Below are 14,446 nucleotides of genomic sequence, written 5' to 3' on the forward strand. Positions count from 1 at the left end.
GAGCCCCCCTTAAATATTTATTTTATTCTGTTCTTAGTATTTGTTGTTTTAGCGACAACAGAAATACATTATCTGTGAAAATTTCAACTGTCTAGCTATCACGGTTCATGAGATAACAGACGGACAGACAGACAGACAGACAGACAGAGACAGATAGACAGACAGACAGACAGACAGACGGACAGACAGACAGCGATAGTCTTAGTAATAGGGTCCCGTTTTTAACAAATATTATATTCGCGATATACACACAAATAAATACCCTTACCAGGATTCAAACCCGGGACCACCTGCTTTGTATGCAGGGTCACTACCGACTAGGCTAGGAGGCCGTTGTTATAAAATCATTTAACAGTATGAATAATGACTTAAGAAAAATGTGCAGAGCTCCGAAAGGCTCAAGCTGCATTCTGCATTTTAATCCCTTTAGCAGACTCAATCGCTGCGCCGGGGCATCCAGACGTCACTAATGCGGATTCATAAGACTTAGTTTTTAGGATTCCGTACTCAAAGGGTAAAAACGGGACCCTATTACTAAGACTCCGCTGTCCGTCCGTCCGTCTGTCCGTCTGTCACCAGGCTGTAACTCATGAACCGTGATAGACAGTTGATATTTTCACAAATGATGTATTTCTGTTGCTGCTATAACAACAAATACTATAATTAAACAGAAAAAAACAAATATTTAAAAATAGTGGGGCTTTCATACAACAAACGTGATTTTTATGCCGTTTTTTGCGTAATGGTACGGAACCCTTCGTACGCGAGCCCGACTAGCACTTGGCCGGTTTTTTAATACAATTGAAGTCCTTGAGAATCACGTTGAGTCTATTTCCATCGGTTCTTAAAATCTTCGTTTAGTAAATCGTTCTTTGGCCGAGTTTTCATTAGTTGTCGATTTTTTTGTCAGGTTTCGATAAAATTCTTCAAATAATCGCATATTCATCAATTACATCCATTGAAGGAAGAAATAAATTACATCCATTATTTCGGGAAAAGTATTGACTTTTGTATTTATTTCACCCAGAATGAGAAAGCTCTTCAAACTAGCCAAATTTTTCCCAAATCTAACAAAAAAAACTGTTATCTGTGTGGACAATGGTACAGTAGAAGGCAAAGATATGTTTTCTACATATCTAAGACTTATAAAACTGTATCGAGGCTTAAGGATGCCTTTCCACTGAGGCGGAGATGAGCGGAGTTGAGAGGAGACGTGCGGGAATCAAAATTGGTTGATTGCCGCACAGCTTCTCTTATCTCCGCTTATCTCCGCCTCGGTGGAATGAAGACTCCAAACGTTTTTATCAACAATTTCTTACATAAACCGCTTGTGGTGCTTCAATACTTTCCACTCAAAAAACACATTTATAAAAAAAATCTTGAATTTAACCGATTTTTTGTTGATATGGCTATGAAAAAGGTAAGATCAAGCATGAAATAAAACTATGAAAACGGATTATATCGCGTAAGTATATTGAATTTATACATCCCGACGTTTCGAACCCTTTATAGCGTTCGTGGTCAAAGGGTTCAAAGGGGTCAAAGGTGGTATAAAGGGTTCGAAACGTCGGGATGTATTATAAATTCAATATACGCGATATAATCCGTTTTCATAGTTTTATTTCATGAGTAACTATCGCGGTAACCGAAGACAATAAGTAAATCAAGCATATTAATTTTGTATAAAAACAAATCTTACGTACATAGTGTTAAATTCTTAACCCCTTGTTTGTGTATGATATTAATTAGGGTCCTGATCTTTTAAGTTGATCTTTTTGCATTTTTTCTACAACACAAGCGAGATTTGAACGATTTTTTACCACCACACACATAAGGAAAGTTAATGTAATATATTGATTTTAACATTACACAAACCCCGTTGACCACGAACGCTGTAAAGAGTTCGAAACGTCGGGATGTATTATAAATTCAATATACGCGATATAATCCGTTTTCATAGTTTTATTTCATGAGTAACTATCGCGGTAACCGAAGACAATATTATATTACACAAATTAGTTTTAATAATATTTATGCTACAATACCAATACTGTCATATTGACAATAAATTATTTTTAATAACAACCCAACAGGCTATTTACTTGAGTATTACTCTTTGATTTACTTACTATTTATAATCTGTACCATAATTCAAAACCTGACACCTGACATACTGTCATGAAATCAAAATGTTAAGATATATTTATTTGCTGTGTTTCTTTTATTTCGAGCTAATTTATTGTTATAACTCTATCCACGGTAAAGAGCACAGGAGATTGAGAAGGCAGGGGAATGTGGCTCACAACGGGCATAAGACTACCGCAAGCGGCCCTTACGAGAATTTAGATATGATTAATTTTATGAAACCTGAAGCTGAAGTCTTTGATGCTTATAACTATGAGAAACCACAGTAAGTGTTTTTACAAGCTTTTATTTCACTACATTTGCTATGACAAACAGTAGTAGTAAGCCAAATAATTACCAAACAGTTACCAATGTCCGAATGAGCTGCAATTTTGCGTCATACCAACGTAATTTCAATGTTAATGAATTTTAGACAGAATAAATAAATCCATACTTAACATACGCGAAAGTCTGTCTGTCTGTCTGTATGTCTGTCTGTGTTACCTCTTCACGCTTAACACATTCGGTGCCAGTCAGAGCTACGCGCTACGAGCGTAGCCGATAACACGGGAAAAACCGTATGTAGCGAAAAGCGCCTACGAACAGAGAACTTCCCTGGCGAGTCACTGGCACAGCTGAACCGCTTTAGTTGAAATCTGGCATAGAGATAGTTTGAGTCCCGGGGAGACATGGAATAGTTTTTATGTCGGAAATCATCCCTACAGAGAGTGAAAGGGGGGGGGGGGTAAAATTGAGAGATTTAATGAATTGCCTGATAATTAATCTAGCTGCTGTTACTGATTCCACGCAGACGAAGTCGCGGGCAAAAGAAAGCAAATATACAAATACAATCTTACACGAATTGACTTGGCCCCACAGTAAACTCAATAAGGAGGAGTTAGTCTCTCGAAATCAAAAAGATCCTGCAGCTGTTTGAAGTTGCAGGTTTGGATCGAGAGTTGTAGTAGGTGGCGATCACAATAGATCAGGGATGGTCGCAGTGATCGCTTTGGAGCCTTATATAGCCCCTAACACAAGAAGAAGAAGAAGCTCAATAAGGCTTGTGTTGTGGGTACTATAGACAACAATAATAGATGGATATAAATTACTGAAATACATAGAAAACATAGCTCCGGAGTCAGGAACAAAATATCTGTGATGAACGCACAAATATATGCCCACCAGAAGCCCGTTTCTCAAGGTTGTAATACAAATGGAAGTCTCTATCTAACAAAAACGGTCAAAAAGTGACATCCGCTTGTATTATAGGTAAGTTACAAGCTTTTGAGAAACGGGCCCCAGGATTTGACGCCGGGACCTTCTGCTTCGTAGACAGGGTCACTACTGAATGGCCATAAATGGCCGTTAGAATCAATCTAATGACAAAGTTAAATGTGCCATTTCAACCAAAAGGGTACTTATTGTCGCTTATCAGTAAGGCGCTATTTCCATATAGCTTCAATTAGAAATCAACCTTATCGACAAGCGACAATGTGGTACCTTTTGGTTGAAAACGTCACAAATACCGAATGAGTCGGCGATAAAATCTTGTATATCTACAACATTTGATTTCAGACGATTAAGTATCGAGGAGCTCCCTCTGGCGCGCCTGCGCCGCTCGCGCCACGAGCCCGCCTACGAACAGACTGCGCACGCGCACCGCCGGCTGCAAAGCCGCCAGCTCGCACACCATCCCAAAAGAAAGTGGTAATACGGTGCTCACCAGAGGCCTGGGGCCCATTTCTCGACCGGTATTAGTCTAATATTATTAGTGTTGTCATGGTAACCCATACGACTTGACAGTTCGTGGACTAATAATATTAGTCTAATACTGTCGAGAAATGGGTCCCTGGGGTCCTAGGCAAAATGACAATCGTACATCAACAAGCGTCGAAAGAAAAAAAAACCGGCCAAGTGCGAGTCCGACTCGCGCACGAAGGGTTCCGTACCATTACGCAAAACAGGCAACAAATCTCATTTTTTGCGTAGGAACCCTCGGTGCGCGAGTCCGACTCGCACTTGGCCGGTTATAACAAAGAAACACATAAGTACATGTACTGTATCAAACATTTCGACAAACTGTATAACAGTTAGTTGGTGGTGCGCTCTTAAACGAAATGCTACTTTGTTTGTTTTCAATGAAGGTTGACATTCCATTGAACTGAAGTGTACATTCTAATGTACATTGGGCGGCGCGAGGTGTGCCATAAAGTGTTTGAGTTGAAAGTTAAAGGTTCATTTTGTGAGTGCATTACATATTAACGAGACCGTAAAACGGAACATAAACACGATTTACCAACTCTGCTGCTGGCAGCTGTTGTTACATTAGTTGTCGTAAATATTATTTTATTGCTATTTTTCAAGCGTTTTACAGGTATTTATAGGAAAAATTAAATTTTAAAAATTAGGCACTTTTTTTAGTTAAGTCCAAGAATGTTGCGAATATTCGCATCCGCAACCGCGGAACTTCCGCATTATTTTCAACATCCGCATCCGCATCCGCATAAGATCGATGCGGAGCTTAATGCGGATGCGGATGTGGAAGAGGTAGCAGAAACGTCTTAAGTGCTAGGTAATTTCGGCATTTAGCCAATAGGAATCTCGTTTCGTTTTTGTGATTCGTCGATCGAGTACTTTAGCCTATGACGGACAGCGACAAGAAGTGAATAATTTGTTTTATTTGGACTTTAGTACACTATACCTACCACCTATATTCTTGTTCAAATACTAAGTTTCGTTTTTTTTAAATAAAAATTACTAAAGTGTAATATTTGACGTTTTTTATGTGCCTAATCTCGACATCCGCATCCGCATCCGCGGATGTGAGCCTTTAAAAATCCGCATCCGCATCCGCGGATGTCTAAAAATCGGCATCCGCAACATCCCCGGTTAGGACCACTATTTATTATTAGAAAATGTCGCACACACACCAACGTCACTGGTTTTGTTTCAGCACCTTCGCCTTGTTCCCTTTTTTTTCCCATAAAAACAAGACCAAACCCAAACTGAAGCAGGACAAGCGAAAATCCCACTCCTTTCGATTCTCCAAACCCAAAGACCATGGCTACAACCCCCCCTTAGCTCCTGACAAACGGGAACAGAAGAAAAACCATATAACAGAAAATATTGAAGTTACAACCATGAAAGATATCGCACAGAATTGCAAAATGAAAAATTCAGCGAAAATCATACACAACAGTAGACTTTACTTCGCTAATCCTTATAGAATCAATGATGAAGGTACTTATGGGAATTAAGAAGCAAGTAACGAAAGAGATTGAATAGGACTCAAAGAGGATAGGATATAGATTTAGAGAGATGTACTTTGTAACTTTAAATATAAATGTTATTTATAAGATTTGTTTCTTTTTAGTATTTACGACGGCACTATGAAAAATAACAGTATTTTTAGGGCAGTTCGTGGAAATAGGCGCAAGAAAATGTGTACGATTATTACGGCTGTCATTTCTTTACCGGAACGTTGTTTCTTGGTGCGAGGTAGAAGCGGCATGCGGATTATTATCTGTCGCCGAATATCGCCGCTATACTTACTCCACCTCGTATCTGCAACACTAATTTGATGACAAAAACACCCGTGTTCCGAATGAAAGAAAAGCGACATTTCCATCAAATTATTGTTGCAGATATGAGGTTGAGTAAGTATAGCGACGATATGGACTGTATTTTGTTAACGAGCTATATACAAATTGTTTTAAATTATTTTTCTGCGGTGGCTCGCAGGCCAATTCGAGCAATGAGATACGTCATTTGCTAGTTCTAGAAACGATACGATTATCTAATCCATATCGTATCGTATCGTATATGTATATGTCAGTGTAAAAAACCGGCCAAGTGCGAGTCGGACTCGCGCACTAAGGCATCCGTACCATTACGCAAAAATGGGATGGAATGGGAGCCCCACTTAAATATTAACTTTATTCTGTTTTTAGTATTTGTTGTTATAGAAATACATCATCTCTGAAAATTTCAACTGTCTAGCTATCACGGTTCATGAGATACAGCCTGGTGACAGACAGACAGACAGACAGACAGATGGACGGACGGACGCACGTTGGTTTCCTGTGAAATTTTCCAAAAATTTTCGAGAAATTTTCCAACTTTTTGGAAACTTTCCGCAACTTTGACATCTGTATGCAGAATCCAACATATTGTCAAGACTAGATACAATTTCAAGCCATAGAAATTTTTACAGCTTATTGACTCTTAAAGAGCGAATTAAAGCTGTAAAAAGTTAATAAGCTCAAAAAGCTGGATGGATGTTTCTTTGGTACTCTGGTCTCTGGTACTGTAATTGTTTAGCATTATACATCTTCATTCAGCTTTCACTCAAAAAATAAGGCCCTTGAAAAACGCTGCCTCTCTTCACTTGCACCGCACCGTCCCAAGCCCAAAGCCCGACAAATTGACTGTAATCTCCGCTCCACGCGTCCAGCCGTCGCCTTTCAATAACGACATTATCGCGCGAAATGTGGCCCGCATCTGCAGTTACAAATGCCGGGCTTATGGCCCCCGCCCCACACGTCCCGAATGTTCCAACATCATTCTTAAGGCTTTAATATTACAACATCTATTTGGTTTATAGGTATTGGGAGATGCTATAACCACAGGGCGGACACGTACATCAAAAATCACTAGCGTTTCTATGTGTGAACGGCACGTCCGTACACGCGTCATGCCACATACCACAGAATAAGTACTACCGTACAGAAAGGAAACTTCCTACAAAACCGAAGTTTGACAGCGGTTCAGGTTCGAATCATTTTGTCCCTTTCTAATATGTGGCACTATCCCTTTCGGCTATTTAGGGCTGTCAAAATTCAAGCCATTATCTTACCTGTGGTCGTGCACGCAAAGGGACAAGTTGTGCCAACTCTAATAATTGCTCGGGGCAATGCTGAGCCGAACGGAGCCGAGTTTGGCCGAAGCGAAGAGTTTCACACCCCTGCTAGTACTTCCTATGTCACACTGGTGCCGCGAACCTCCTTTGGTTATCACACTGGTGCTGTATCCGGGTGTGTTAACTACCTTAGAAGGTAAATAGTCCTATAGCAGGATAGTGATTTTTACAAGCAAACATTCCCTAAGCCGGCGTATTGAGCTGTCGCGATAATTGTCCCAGCGGGTAATAAGCCTCGAAGGCTCTTTATACCACCCGATTTATCATTAGAATTAATTCATTTGTCTAGTATGTACCCACAATACAAGCCTTGATTCACTGGGACTAGCGGCCCAATTCTAACTTTAACCTTTTGAACGCTTTTCCTCAAGCGTCACCCAGGTAGCATTTAAACGTCGTTATGACGTCAGCGACGGGATTATGACGTCATTATTGTCATTATGACGTCGCTGACGTCACTTTGCTACCTGGACAAGACGTGGCCTACACGCCAATATCTCGACTAGTGAATAACGAATATAAACCTTATCTGTCAGCAGGACAATTGCTTTGACAGCCTCCGCCATGACCACTTTAGTGCTCGGTGGCGTGGCAGGCACGACAGCACACGACCTATTTAGCGGCTCGTGGCGTCCAAAAGATATGGATTATATATGTCAGTAGCAAAAGTGACGTTTCTTCAAACAAAAACGTCACATTTGACACTGACATAATATTAATTGTAGGAACTGTAGGGACCATCATTCGGTGCGCGAGGTATAGCGAATAGTAGTAGCGGTTAGTATAGCACATAATTTGGGGTCCCACAGTGCCACATGCTCAATGAGCTCGGGTTCGTTAAAGGCACTAAATGAAGGGTACACGGAAAGAACATGTCTAGTCACTTTTTTTGGAAAATGAGATTTTTAATCTCAAAATGTAGAGCCCTTAATGAACTATTAGTAACAACTTCTGTTACCGCTGCAATTATAAATATAACTCGTTTTTATCTCACTTTAAAAACACCTATACACGAAAATAATATGGTTAATTACCCACATCGTTCCTTTCAAACCGCGATAACTCAAAATGTTGTCAGAGTGACTAGACATGTGCTTTTCCGTGTACCCTTCAAATATAATCGTCTCTCTGAGTAGCAAATGACTTGAAAGAAGTAGTAAGTAAGGCACAAGCTTTTTAACTTCAAATCGTATCAACAAGTTTGAGAACAAATCAAATTATTTTATTAAATATTTAAAGACGCCTAGTCTTACTAAGATGGCATATAGTCGAGAAATTCGGACGGGCAACGCCGTGGCGGGGTGGCCTAGGGGTTCATGGCGTTAGCCGCGATAGCTAAAGACGCCGGTTCGAATCCGGCCTTCACCACTGGAGGGCTTCGTCACTATTGCTTTAATATATGACATCTATTACAGTTTTTAATTCAAATCGTATCGTTCCCGTATCGTGTAAAGCGCCCCATCCATAATCTTATTAACAGTCGTAGAGTCCTCGTGTCGCCATATTGCGACTAATTTGCCGACGAAATTAGCGACGTCTTATGAACTGTCGCATAATCGTTGGGTTATTGTCGGTGTAATAGTTAACATCTGTACATTCTTATTAAATTGTGTTCATAACGGTGAAACTTATAACACAGGGCGGTCACGCTATACATCAAAAAATCACTTGCGTTTCTATGTGTGAACGGCACGTCTGTACACGCGTTATGCGTCATAGTGTGAGTAAGTTGCTTAAAAATAGTACTGAGCGGTCGGCAAACGGCCGTTAATCTTCTGTCGCGGGGCGAGGTAATTCGAGTCGGGGCGGGGCGGTGCGTGGCCATTCTGTATTACCATACTATTACTTATTCTGTGCTTATAAGGAGCGTGCGTTAACTATAGGGGGCAGCACAGGAGCCGTTAGTATTTGGCGCGAGGCGTAAATGTGAAGTTTATGCTTTCGATGTAGCCCAAAAGATTGCAGAATCTTTGCAAAAAAATGTACGACAACGGTAGATGGATGGCAGCACTTGCATTGGCATGTACATGTTTATGTTTCCGATTCAGGCCGCAAGATGGCAGACCGTCCAACGCGCGGCGCACGTTCCCATAGTAGTTATAAACATGAAACCGAGCGACCAGGGGTAAGAGAAAGACATATTCATGTATTGACAGGTTAATGTATGACAGCATAATCCTTTTTCTCTTTCACTCTTATAAATTTCGGTATTTCGCCTACCTATGCTGCCATAACCCGACCATGAAAAAAAAAACCCGGTCGGTGAGGACAAAGCATGGCACTATTTTCTCTTTCCTCTTATAGGAATCGCAATAAGACTATCTTTCTCTATCAAAGAGTGTCAGGCCCTTGCATTGAGCGGATTGTACGTAGTCGAATGCTGATAGTTATCCTACGGCGTTCCCTACAAGGCGGAGTCGGCATTCGTTGTATTTAGACGGTAGTCCTACCACTGGTTAGTCCGTCATCGCTTCTGGTTCCCCCGGGCCAGGTGGCATGCGTAAACGCACTTCCCCAACGTTAAAAAAACCGGCCAAGTGCGAGTCGGACTCGCCCACCGAGGGTTCCGTACTTTTTAGTATTTGTTGTTATAGCGGCAACAGAAATACATCATCTGTGAAAATTTCAACTGTCTAGCTATCACGGTTCATGAGATATAGCCTGGTGACAGACAGACGGAGAGCGGAGTCTTAGTAATGGGGTTTTTACTTTTTGGGTACGGAACCCTAAAAATGCATTGAGCCGACAAAAATATTTTAGTTCTTTAAAGGGGCCCACTGACTATCAGTCCGCCGGACGATATCGACCTGTCAGTTAGAACAAAAATTTGAAAGTTCCGAGCAACTGACAGGCCGATATCGCCCGTCCGACTGATAGTCAGTGAGCCCCTTTAGAGCAGTCAGTTATATACAGACGTTATTTCTCGTAAACACTATAGCTTATTAAATTTAAGGACGGAGAAAGAATGTGTGAAGTACGAAAACATTTGATAAAAAGACTAACTCGAGATGCTAAATCATCTACACATAAACAGGAAAAGTGGCAGAAACACGTGACAACGGACTTGTTTTTTTGGAACATCTTCAAAAGACGAGTTATTACTTCTATACGCGCAATCTAATTTTCGTGGCGTTGGCACAGTTAATAATTTCAGCTATGCTGATAAATATAAAACTAAAACTAGTGACTCTGTGAGCTGTAAACCTCGCGAGGATAGCTTTAAACTGAAAAATGTATGACTCCGCCTTTAAAAAAAAAACAAAAACTGTATCGACAAAAAAATTCTAAATTAATTTTTAACAAGCAGAAACGTCTGCGATCGATGCTATTAAGCTTAGAATAAATTTAAAAGTGGAAAAATTACTGCCTTGGGTGAGACTTGAACTCCAGAGGCCGTGAGTTCAAGTCTCACCCAAGGCAGTAATTTTTCCACTTTTAAATTTATTCTAAGCTTAAAAAAATTCTATTTAATCACCGAACCTACTCACAAAATTTCATCAGAATCGGTTGAGTATTGCGACCTGTAGGGGAAAACATCACATACGAAAGCATTTTTGCCCAAGCTGAAATGGAGACCTTCGCTAACGCTCGGTCAATAACAATGGCTATAAAAACTTCTTAGATACATATAAATTGTTTACTTACAGGCTTAGAGCAGAATATATTATTATCCATCCATATCTAAAATAAAACCTTTTAAACGTTACATATCTTGATTTATATTTGACCTTCAGTTTTATACAAACATCTCCAGAGGGCGCCAGAGCGACCCTAAAAGTCATGACCTAGAAACGTATCAATGGAAAAAAACACCCTTATAACATAGACTTTTATATTTTAAAGACTGACGATCTGCCTGTAATATCGCGAATATATACAACTAGCTTTTGCCAGCGACTTCGTCTGCGTGGACTTAGTAACCGCAGCTAAAGTAAGAATAGCGCCTGGAAAAATTCTCATAGCAATCTAAATTTGAGCATATTATGCACACAAATTAACAGGCACTTCGTTCATTATCTCAATTCCACCCCGCTTTTTACTTTCTTAAGGGATGATTTTCGGGATAAAAACTATCCTATGTCCTTCTCAGGGACTCAACCTATCTCTATGCCAAATTTCATCTAAATCGATTCAGCGGTTTAAGCGTGAAGAGGGAACACACAGACAGACAGACAGACAGACTTTCGCATTTATAATATTAGTATGGATGATATACAGAAGTATTTTTTTAACACAACGGTGGCAATTTGGCTGAATAATCAATCACAACTTTTTTTAATAGCGGGAAATTGTGTAGGTATTGAGTAATATGCAAAGCTGCGGGTATAACGGGGGATAACTGAGTAGTGTGAGTGATAAGTGTCACTCATGTGAGCCGTTTTTTTTTGAAGTCAAAAAAGTTCTAACAGCTTTATCTAATACAGGATCTAACAAAAATAGTGTGGATCCGTTTAAGGGCATATTCGGTATTTATTTATTTAATCTTTATTGCACAAAAGAAAAACTTATCTTACAAAAGGTGAACTTAATGCCATAAACATTCTCTACCAGTCAACCTTAAGGCAAAGCAGAGAGACAAGTCAGAGGTATCGTGTTCGGATTAGGAAAAAAGTAGAAGTATTTTTATTTGACACGCCCAAGACAGTCCAAGTCGGCTAACCCTCCATACAAATGCCAAAAAAAATCGTCTACTTTTCCATAGCTATTGTACAGTTTGTATTCTTTAACTGTCTTTGTCCTCGCTAGCTGAAAAGACATTATTTGTCACAAAAAGATAAATGACAAAGAATTATTAAGAAAGGTACTATAAAAGATGAGTGATTACTTGTTCCTGTGTCTCAAATTGCTTTCGTGTTTTAACTGATTATTCTGTATTTGTATTTAAAAGTCACAAGAACCCGTCGCTAAAATGCCGCTCCCATACATTCGGAACACCGCTCTCATTTTATAACGACAAGCTATGAATTAAATTAAGCTTGGCATGAACTAAATATGTCTAGTAGTAATAAGTGGAAACGTGAATTGAGAATTATCTCATGAAAGGTTCCATAAATAGGGGATATTACTGCAATGTTCTGCCACCAGAGTGCAGCACTAGCCTTTTTAGTAAACCATGGAGTAACTTATACATACTGTACCTTTGACTTGACAAGTTTTCAGAGATAATAAAATATGACATTGATGCACCAAGGCGGTTTGTTTACAGAGGACGCTAATCCGAAATTTCGCTATCTGCCTCTATCGCTCGAATACGTTTGACGACCGGTTTGGCCTAGTGGGTAGTGACCCTGCCTGTGAAGCCGATGGTCCTGGGTTCGAATCCCGGTAAGGGCATTTATTTGTGTGATGAGCACAGATATTTGTTCCTGAGTCATGGGTGTTTTCTATGTATTTAAGTATTTATATACCTATATTATATATATCGTTGCCTGAGTACCCATAACACAAGCCTCCTTAGGCTTACCGTGGGACTTAGTCAATCTGTGTAAGAATGTGCTATAATATTTATTTACTTATTATTTATATGCAAGTGACAGAGATGTTAGATACAGAAATTTTCTTGTTTCACGATAGTTTCAGATTGTGGTAGTGGCGCCCTGGCGCCCTCTACGCAGAGTTTCGCGTAATATTCCCTAAGTTTCGCGAATGTTCTCTGCAACTTGCACATTATTAATTTTAAAACCCCGCTGCACGGTGTCATTACATGACCAACCCCAAATGTTGCAATGGTTAAGTTAAATAAAGGTTCGCAATGGTATCTGTCGTAGGGAACCCTAAATTCACCGTTGGTGCCCAACTTCGCCCAAGTGAAATATTAAAATGATAATTTTACCAAGAAATAGATGTCGATTAAATTCACAATAAGTAGAGCTGCGTCAAAATAAATTTGAAGTAATAAAATACAAATTCCAAAATACTCCCTAATTTCGCCACCCATCCTAAGGCCACATTTCCACCAGACATGTGTTTCATAATTCATTTATTGCATAGTCATGAACATAATTACATAATAAGATGTTACAGATAAGTTGGTTAAGAACCAATAGAATATTGTCCACTAGAGCTGCGCTTAGCGAGGAAAGGTAAATGAAGTGATTCTATACTTCAATATAATTTGTGTTTATAATTAATTAATAATATGACAATTAAAAATTACAACTACAAATTACAACCAAAAATTACAACTAAAAATCTAAACTATACTATCCTAGAAACTAACACTAATAATAATAAGTCAAACTTCAGCCATCCCAAAAATTGTCCCGTGACCCCCCCGATGCAAAGGTGCCCATGACGCTCGCCGCGTTGCCACGCTGAACCGCGATGGACAATCTTTGCATCAGGAAGGACCCAGAGCGAGGATCCAAACCCCTCTCCCGCATGCGTCTCCCCACTTCCCCGAAAAAGCCCTTGGCCTCCGTACACCAGCAGCCCGTAATTTCCACTGCAAGAGGGACAAATAAATAGTTCGCCAGGACCTCATATTTCTCCCGCTTGCGAACTGCAGCCAACTCGGCTGCTGCCCCTGCCGTTCTCACAGTACGGCCAATATGCGACGCCGCGAAAGTGCTGACGCACGTTGCGTCCCACACTAAACATTTCCCCCTCTCCCAGGGAACCAAAGTTAACCCATCCGGTCTCTTCCCGTCAGAGCGACTGAGACCCGGAGGTTCCAAGACGCACGGGACGTTAGCAGATACTAGCGCCCTTCGCACGATATCATTAAGCGCGTGGTGCCGTGGGAACCTCCCCGCACACCGACCACAACTCAACGCGTGATGACCGTTGCTCTCCACCATAGTACCGCAGATGCAAACGTGGGGTTCACACACCGCACAGCCCAGGCGAAGAGCAACTGCAATCCGCGTCGAGTCGTTGTCAAGCAGTGTACCCAAGTGCGGAGAAGGAAGCGCGTGAAGCCACGCTCCAGACTCCGGCTTCGACACTGCGATTACCCTCGCCCTGTCCACACCCACCGCACTCTCCACTAAGCCCCCCAGCAACCGCTTAACCCCCACGTCATCCCACAAACGCTGACGATCCGGTCTCTCCGGCGGCGCTGCCTCCGGGTTGAGAGCCAGCCAAGCCTCCATAGCTTCCGCAGCGAAAGGTATGGATACCCTGTCACCATATGGAGATAAAATTTGAGTGACAAGATCCACGACCCCCGCCGCCGACGCCAGAAAGGCCGGCAAGCTCACGTCCCTTGCGCGCCTTACGCCTAACCCACCCGATCGAATGGGAAGGGAGGCCAGATCCCACTGGTCCGCATTGAGGGAGACGTTCAGCAGTGACTCTACCGAGTCCTTCACCACTGCATCAAACGAGTCAATAAGGCCGGGGCAAAGCCAGGTGGGCACGGTGCGCAAAAAGTAGATGACTCTGGGAACGGCGAAACAGGAC

At 41.1% G+C, this 14,446-nt stretch overlaps 1 protein-coding gene across 2 annotated transcripts; it reads left to right on the forward strand.

The window, feature by feature from the left end:
- Positions 1-2,135: 2,135 nt before the first annotated feature.
- Positions 2,136-5,395, forward strand: LOC134747648 (uncharacterized). Of its 2 annotated transcripts, none has more exons than XM_063682255.1 (3): positions 2,136-2,410; positions 3,700-3,831; positions 5,078-5,395. In XM_063682255.1, exons 1-3 carry the CDS (start codon positions 2,190-2,192, stop codon positions 5,379-5,381), a joined length of 657 nt encoding a protein of 218 aa, XP_063538325.1. In that variant the 5' UTR covers positions 2,136-2,189; the 3' UTR covers positions 5,382-5,395. The 2 variants fall into 2 exon arrangements, with proteins under 2 accessions (XP_063538325.1, XP_063538326.1); XM_063682256.1 differs by having other exon boundaries at positions 3,700-3,828.
- The last annotated feature ends 9,051 nt before the right edge of the window (positions 5,396-14,446 follow it).

The sequence above is a fragment of the Cydia strobilella genome, chromosome 15 (genome assembly GCF_947568885.1).
Source record: "Cydia strobilella chromosome 15, ilCydStro3.1, whole genome shotgun sequence".
Lineage (NCBI taxonomy): Eukaryota > Metazoa > Arthropoda > Insecta > Lepidoptera > Tortricidae > Cydia > Cydia strobilella.

Bases quoted from the DNA above. Each gene is read 5' to 3' on its own strand.
- LOC134747648 (XM_063682255.1), top strand. From the start codon at position 2,190: ATGTTAAGATATATTTATTTGCTGTGTTTCTTTTATTTCGAGCTAATT. The intron at 2,411-3,699 runs GTAAGTGTTTTT...ATTTGATTTCAG, and splicing joins TATAACTATGAGAAACCACA to ACGATTAAGTATCGAGGAGC. The intron at 3,832-5,077 runs GTAATACGGTGC...GTTTTGTTTCAG, and splicing joins CACCATCCCAAAAGAAAGTG to CACCTTCGCCTTGTTCCCTT.